Source organism: Electrona antarctica, assembly GCF_951216825.1.
Source record: "Electrona antarctica genome assembly, chromosome: 12".
In the NCBI taxonomy this organism is placed as follows: domain Eukaryota; kingdom Metazoa; phylum Chordata; class Actinopteri; order Myctophiformes; family Myctophidae; genus Electrona; species Electrona antarctica.
In genome coordinates this window covers 46501409-46510312 of record NC_136793.1, presented here as the reverse complement: position 1 = coordinate 46510312, position 8904 = coordinate 46501409, and the positions used below count along the sequence as shown (strand labels likewise).

Genomic DNA, 8904 nt, shown 5'->3' with positions numbered 1-8904 from the left:
CCTGGTGAGACGTAGCAGGGGCCCGGACAGGAGTCAACCCACAGAGCCTAGTCCTTCCACTCGCCAGAAGCGTACCTCCCAGCCCTAGCAGAGTAGTTCCAACGTATTGTGTGGCCCTGGTCTTTCCCTAATGGGACTGATCGAGGGTAGCTACTGGGACGTATATGTCTGGACTTGATCACCCCGGCTGGGTCGCCTGAGTGAGGGGTATGATGTTCGAGAGACCCAAAACCCGGATGACCTTGCAGGGATACATCACTGAGGATACGTCCCAGGTGCATCCATGCGATGTTTTTTGTTATACACTGTACTGTACTGTACTGTACTGTACTGTACTGTACTGTACTGTACTGTACTGTACTGTACACTGTACACTGTACAGTACTGTACAGTACTGTACTGTACACTGTACTGTATAGATTTTCTGATTTTCTTTTTTGCCGATGGGTTCCCAGATTGGTCTCGCCAAAATATGGATGTGCCCAAATATGGAGTTCCAGATCAGTTGTGCCCAAATATGGGCAAACCTATACATGACGTCAGGCCAAGGCCCGTATCACTCTAAGTAGGTCACTCGTACTGGCATATACAGTATAAGTTATAACCACGTGAAAATTAGTGTAATTCTCTCCCCTGTGTTTACTGTGTGTTCTCTGGAACATTCTGATGTTGACTTTGAGAGGCAAAATGCAGAGGTTTAAACTGCTAGTGTTGCTCTTCTGTCTTAGTGTTCTCCAATCCAGAGGTGAGAGGGAAGAGGTTTCAGTTTCAAGGCACAGTGGTGGACCACCAGTCCAGGTTTCAGGGCACGGTGGTGAAACTCCCCCCATGTCACATGAGCGACCACCACCACCGTGCCCTGAAACCTCTCCACTCCTGCTTGGGCCCGTGAACGTGGAGTTCAGTTCCACGGTGAGTCTTGAGCAAACCGCCAATGAGAACCCCAACGTTGTGCCTGGCGGTCGCCATCATCCCGGAGACTGCGTGTCCTCAAGGAAGGTGGCTATGATCATACCCTTCAGGAACAGAGAAGAGCACCTCACATATTGGCTCCACTACCTCCATCCCATCCTGCAGAGACAGCAGCTGGACTATGGGGTCTATGTCATAAACCAGCATGGAAATGAGATATTTAACAGAGCCAAGCTGTTGAACGTTGGTTACGCCGAGGCCCTGAAGGATGACTACGACTGCTTTATGTTCAGCGACGTAGACCTGATTCCGATGGACGACCGGAGCATATACGGCTGCTTCAGCCAGCCCAGACACTTGCCCGGCTTCATTGAAAAGTTTAACTTCCAGTTACCATATCACACCTTCTTTGGAGGCGTGACAGCGATGAGTAACGAGCAGTTTTTGGAAATCAATGGCTTCCCAAATAACTACTGGGGATGGGGAGGAGAGGACGATGACATTTATAACAGGGTTGTGTATAGCGGTATGCATGTGTCACGTCCCAACCAAGAGGTGGCGAGAATGAGAAACATCCCTCACGCGAAAGACAAAGGCAACGAAGCCAACCCGGAGAGATTTGACCAGCTCACTCGCACCAGGCGGACCATGGCAACAGACGGGATCAACTCTCTGTCCTACAAGGTGGTGAGTACAACAAGAGAACCGCTGTACACCAACGTCACCGTGGACATCGGCAAGCAGCCATAAACCAATGTCACCGTGGACGTCGGCAAGCAGCCATAAACCAACGTCACCGTGGACATCGGCAAGCAGCCATACACCAACGTCGCCATGGAGGGTCCAAGGGGGTCCGATGCCACAAAACCGGAGCTGCTGCCCCAGTATTGTGTTGTGTTGTGTTGTGTTGTATTGTGTTGTGTTGTATTGTGTTGGCTATTTTACATTTTGTAACCAAACCAAGGACAACCTAAGGTTGGTTGACTTCCAGCGTACAGATAGATGCCAAGAGACTTCATATTTTATTTTATGGACCTCACAGTTATAAACCGTGAGAGTAATTGTGCGTTATGTGAAAGCCATTGTGTGTGACAGCGTTTCAGTTTACCTGTGTGTGGGCTCACTGATGTTTGAACACGTTCCAATAAAGCTCTTCATTAATTTCTCATTTGGTGTAAGAGGAGACACACGGCTTCACAGGAAAGCGATGTTATGGATACGACACAGAGAGGATATGAACTGATAGGATTAGACACAGTACGCAGACATGCAGGTATGAATGCTGTACTGGCCATATAAGGAGAATGTCTTGAGTGTACAGGGTTTGATGAGGTCAGATCAACATATGGAATGTCAGAACAGGTCCATACAGTATACGGAGATTAAAGGGTGGTAGCGGGAGCATTCTCTTGAGTGTCCAGGGTTTGATGAGGGCCCAGGTAGTGCCGGGCCTGAATTTTCGTGCCTGTAGAGAACTCTAGTTTTCACCGGCTGCCGGGCGCGGCTGCACTAATAACTTTGGGGCAGGCCCTCTTGAGTTTGAGATTTGAATGGACAGGTATATAAGTCAAAAGGGATACATGGAAGAGAAAGGATGGATGGATGGATGGGGAAGGATCAACATATGTAATGTCAGAACATGTTCTGACATATATCTATATATGTGACCAGATTTGACTGAGAGACTGCCATCGCGCAAATTACAGCTTTTCACCAGAGGAGAAACCTTTTTTTTTTTAATGAGTTAATAGCACAGGCAGACTCTTCACATACTAGAGCATGTCTGAAATAAGTGTCAGAGCTGAAATCGACATGTAAATATGAAATAAATGCTTAAACATGTAGCTAGGTGTAATGTTAGAGAACACAGAAGTGAACCTTTCAAGCCTGTTTTCTCAACTCGCTGTTTTCTGCAAGACATTACTCTATAAGCCATATCTCCAAAACTGGTGGGTCAAACTGAACAACCAATATGTCAATTTGAAGCTATGATTCCCTGCTTTCATATGACATGAAAAAACGAAAATTCAAAAAAATCCAATGGCAGTCCCTCAGTCAAATTTAGTCACATATGGAGATCTAAGGGTTTGAGGTTTGAGGTCAGAAGTTGCTGGCCAATATTGATGACATCAGGGATCTCCATATATGGGGACAGCAGGTCGCATTTACTATGACATCAGGGTCCTGATGATGTCACATGTCACGAGACCTGGGCACCATATATGGTGCCCGCCCGGCCGACACACTGATGGTGCCCGACACACTGATGGGAAATGCACGATTCCATATACAGTTAACTGTGACCTTTGGTCGCAATAATCCTAAACCCGACCTGAATATTCTCCTAATTGTAATCATTTTGTCAGAAAACAACAATTTCTCTAGTGAGGAGTGGACCAGGAAAAATGTTCTGGGGAGACAATAGTAATACAAACCCTAACCCACAAACACACACATGCATGCACGCAGCCTTTGACTTTTTCTTTTTTTTTTTTTTACTTTTTGGGGGGTGGGATACTTTTGACCAATGAAATAAGTCCCAAAATGGCTTTTGGGGAATATGATTTATGAGTCTGCTCAAGCAGACTTGAGCCACGGGAGGCACTGCCGTTGTAAAGGTGTGACAAATGCACATAATGTTATTGTATTTATCTGCTTTACCTACAGTATGCATGTCCTTATATACGTGTGATATGTGTGCATGTGAACATTCCTAGCTCACATGAGAGGTAACGGGTCTGATTGAATGATTGAGGATGTCACCCAACTTTATGAATAGAGGAAGTGACACAGGAGGGGAGGGGGACAAACAAATGTGTAGGTGCCAGGGTGAACGTTTGACAGAGAGGAGCTCCGTGGCGCCAGATAGGCCTACAGTTTAAATCACTGCGCTAAAGTTGGAATGTGTAGTATCTGCAGCCAAGACAAAGGACGTTGGACTTAATTGAGCCATCGGGAACAGGAACACGCTGTTGCTGCCGTTGGATCACGGTCGTTTGGAATCGTACTCGAGACTGACAGAGACGTCGCTTCTGGTGAGATCATTCCAAACATTGTCCTTGTTGGATTATAATAAGGGGTACCCCGAAACTTTCGCGAGTCCGTTTGGAGCGGACTGTTTCTTGCGTTCTGCACGGATTACCAGGACTATAGTGCGCGCGCACGGTGAGAAGAGGACCGACGCGATTGTTATTATTACTTGCGCAAGCAGAGCGCGCAAGTACTAGTTTCGCCCGACGATGCGTATGCACCGTCCCAGCAAATGACGTAATGACTACTGAGCTAGCTATATCAGATACACCCTGACGTCATTTGCTGGGACGGTGCATACGCATCAAGAGTAACCACAGTATACCGCTAATCAACTTACAAATTACATATACATATACATAGGAACATTACCTCTAATCTTCCCGACACTAAAACATATCGTCATTACGTCACCATCAAAAACCAATTACATTCTGGCATTGGGTCCTTTAATCCACATCTTTATTACGTCATCATTGAGAGCTAGTGATCATTGAGAGCTACCTATACCAGTTGACGGTCGACAGTACTTGCGCGCTCTGCTTGCGCACTAGTAGGCCATTGTGTGCAACAAGCAAGTAGGCACTCGACAGAGTGCAGTTCTACAATTTACAATTTACAATTTAGGCATTTAGCAGACGCTCTTAATCCAGAGCGACTTACATTAAGCAATAACAAAAAGCATGGCATACATCACATGTATAAAAAGTAGTTATCATGAATCATGCGTAAACTAAGAACGTAACAGTGGAGTATCTATGTAAACTATACATACTATACTATATAATATATTATACATGTGTACTATAAAGTGCTATGACTACATAAAGTGCAATTCTAGAGCTGTCTACATAACAAGCTATAAGTCTGTTTAAAATACTATTCAAGTCTACATAATGTGCTATCTAAGGGGCTAGGCTAGGGCAAGTGCTACGGGCCATTTCTAGCCAGTTCTAGTTTACTACTGTGGGCGAGCGGTAGCGTGCTGCTAACGCCACACAAACTGTTTATAGTTTATATTTGGCTGGGGACTGGGGGTTTGATTGGTGATTATTGATTGTTGATTTCAGTTGTTTCCCAATGTAAACTGTGTATATTGCTGTAAACTGTGTATATTGCTGTAAACTGTGTATATTGCTGTAAACTGTGTATATTGCTGTAAACTGTGTATATTGCTGTAAACTGTGTATATTGCTGTAAACTGTGTATATTGTAATATAATGTAAACTGTGTATATTGTAATGTAATGTAAACTGTGTATATTGTAATGTAATGTAAACTGTGTATATTGTAATGTAATGTAAACTGTGTATATTGTAATGTAATGTAAACTGTGTATATTGTAATGTAAACTGTGTATATTGCTTCCCAATGTAAACTGTGTATATTGTAATGTAATGTAAACTGTGTATATTGTAATGTAAACTGTGTATATTGTAATGTAATGTAAACTGTGTATATTGTAATGTAAACTGTGTATATTGTAATGTAATGTAAACTGTGTATATTGTAATGTAAACTGTGTATATTGTAATGTAATGTAAACTGTGTATATTGTAATGTAAACTGTGTATATTGTAATGTAATGTAAACTGTGTATATTGTAATGTAAACTGTGTATATTGTAATGTAATGTAAACTGTGTATATTGTAATGTAAACTGTGTATATTGTAATGTAAACTGTGTATATTGTAATGTAAACTGTGTATATTGTAATGTAATGTAAACTGTGTATATTGTAATGTAAACTGTGTATATTGTAATGTAAACTGTGTATATTGTAATGTAAACTGTGTATATTGCTTCCCAATGTAAACTGTGTATATTGTGTAAACTGTGTATATTGTGTAAACTGTGTATATTGTGTAAACTGTGTATATTGTGTAAACTGTGTATATTGTAATGTAAACTGTGTATATTGTAATGTAATGTAAACTGTGTATATTGTAATGTAAACTGTGTATATTGCTTCCCAATGTAAACTGTGTATATTGTGTAAACTGTGTATATTGTGTAAACTGTGTATATTGTGTAAACTGTGTATATTGTGTAAACTGTGTATATTGTGTAAACTGTGTATATTGTAATGTAAACTGTGTATATTGTAATGTAATGTAAACTGTGTATATTGTAATGTAAACTGTGTATATTGCTTCCCAATGTAAACTGTGTATATTGTAATGTAATGTAAACTGTGTATATTGTAATGTAAACTGTGTATATTGTAATGTAATGTAAACTGTGTATATTGTAATGTAAACTGTGTATATTGTAATGTAATGTAAACTGTGTATATTGTAATGTAAACTGTGTATATTGTAATGTAATGTAAACTGTGTATATTGTAATGTAAACTGTGTATATTGTAATGTAATGTAAACTGTGTATATTGTAATGTAAACTGTGTATATTGTAATGTAATGTAAACTGTGTATATTGTAATGTAAACTGTGTATATTGTAATGTAAACTGTGTATATTGTAATGTAATGTAAACTGTGTATATTGTAATGTAAACTGTGTATATTGTAATGTAAACTGTGTATATTGTAATGTAAACTGTGTATATTGCTTCCCAATGTAAACTGTGTATATTGTGTAAACTGTGTATATTGTGTAAACTGTGTATATTGTGTAAACTGTGTATATTGTGTAAACTGTGTATATTGTGTAAACTGTGTATATTGTGTAAACTGTGTATATTGTGTAAACTGTGTATATTGCTGTAAACTGTGTATATTGCTGTAAACTGTGTATATTGTGTAAACTGTGTATATTGTGTAAACTGTGTATATTGTGTAAACTGTGTATATTGTGTAAACTGTGTATATTGTGTAAACTGTGTATATTGTGTAAACTGTGTATATTGCTGTAAACTGTGTATATTGCTGTAAACTGTGTATATTGTGTAAACTGTGTATATTGTGTAAACTGTGTATATTGTGTAAACTGTGTATATTGTGTAAACTGTGTATATTGTGTAAACTGTGTATATTGTGTAAACTGTGTATATTGTGTAAACTGTGTATATTGTGTAAACTGTGTATATTGCTTGCCATTCCGTTTGCTCAACATCCTTTCGTGGCTTCTATATAAAATACCACAGAGTTAACCCGACGATCTCGCTGTTTTTTCCTTTAGCAATAATTATCCTTTCAATGTAAAAGGCCGATTGTTACGAAGGCGCGCCTCTGACGCTTTAATTATTAGTGTTTATTTGTCGGACCGTCAAAAACGCTGAGAACTGGACTTCTGCATTGCTGAAATGCAAGAGTCAACATTGTGTTGTTTTTGGCAGAACATTTTAATTTTAGTTTTCGTCATAGTCTCTTGAATAGTTTTCATTTAGTTTGTCACATTTTGTCACCTGGAATGTTTTAGTGTTAGTCTAGTTTTAGTCGACTAAATGTCATAAGATTTTAGTCGACTAAATCTACAGTTGATTTAGTCGACTAAAATGTATTTTGGCGGGCCTTGATGTTGTCGTAATGACTGATTTTACACTTGCTGAAAATAGCCGATCTACAAGCTCACAACACATCGCGCTGCAACGCGTTGTGACTATGAGCTTGTAGATCAGCTATTTTCAGCATGCAACCAAGTGTAAAATGACTTATACTGGATCTCTTGTCCAGTAGTCCCTTCCTAACATTTTAGTCTAGTTTTTAGCTGTTGATAAAATTGTCAATACATTTAGTCTAAGTTTTAGTCATCATAGCTTAGTTTTCATTTAGTTTCCATTTAGTTTTAGTCGACGAACATTTTTCGTCTTAGTTTTAGTCGACAAAAACACCACTGATGTTGATGTTTGGTCAGTACACCCCATGGCCTTTTGGGTGTGACACAGTGTTGACTGAATACAGAAGTATAACACATGTAGCAGGCAGGTATGCATATCCTATAAGGGGTGTAACCATACATTTTAACAGCCATATGATACATGGTTGACGATACGATACATGGACGATATTGGTTCATTATGGCGATACGATTCGTTTTTTTTCTTCTTAAAATTGCTAAATACAATGCACAAGTAAGCATTGATAAAATTCATTATTTCCATTGCAAAACGATTCGGTACCGATTATTTCCATTGCAAAACGATACGATACTTGCCGTTTACATATCGATACTTCGATATGTTAAATTAAATTGATATTTCGACACAGTAACTATATCGCTACACCCCTAATATCCTGTGTATATGCACACACAGACACAATTTATATTATAAATATACATTAACTAGACACGCACGTACAGTAACACACTAACACCTCGGACGCTCGCTCTCTCTCTCTCTCCTCTCTCTCTCTCTCTCCTCTCTCTCTCTCTCTCTCTCTCTCTCTCTCTCTCTCTCCAGAGTGTAGGAGAGGAGAGGACCCTCAGACGTCCAGACAGTAGGGTGTAGCCTCGGGGGGATTGTCTTAGTGCAGAGTGCCACCTTGTTGTCAAGACTGCAATGACACGTTCCTCTCAGAGAGAGAGAGAGAGAGAGAGAGACCCTGACACACACTCAGAGCTCACACACACATGTCAATGCAATGAATGCATTGATGTATCATAATGTGCATTAACACCCATATATGTGCACGCACGCACGCACGCACGCACGCACGCACGTACGCACGCACGCACAATGATAATACAATACACACATGAAAAGCAGCACACACACGTAATAATATGCAGGCAGCTGTTTTGAGACAGAAATAGCATGAACGAACACACATACGAACACACATACAAGTGTGTGTGTGTGTGTGTGTGTGTGTGTGTGTGTGTGTGTGTGTGTGTGTGTGTGTGTGTGTGTGTGTGTGTGTGTGAGATGTGACAGAGGAGGCTGGACAGACTGCTCAGACAACACACCCATTATGAGCTGACAGCCTGGTGAGAGCAGAGCTTCCATTACCTGAACAAATGAACACCTGTGCGTGCGTGTGTGCGTGCGTGCGTGCGTGC

The 8904-nt window shown here is 40.4% G+C and overlaps 1 protein-coding gene across 1 annotated transcript; it reads left to right on the top strand.

Annotated features, from left to right (window-relative positions):
- Positions 1-828: 828 nt before the first annotated feature.
- LOC306934435 (beta-1,4-galactosyltransferase 1-like) lies at positions 829-1662 on the top strand (the record flags this gene model as incomplete). The annotated part of the gene is made up of 1 exon (XM_079517004.1): positions 829-1662. One exon carries the CDS (start codon positions 829-831, stop codon positions 1660-1662), a length of 834 nt encoding a protein of 277 aa, XP_079373130.1.
- Between the last annotated feature and the right edge of the window lie 7242 nt (positions 1663-8904).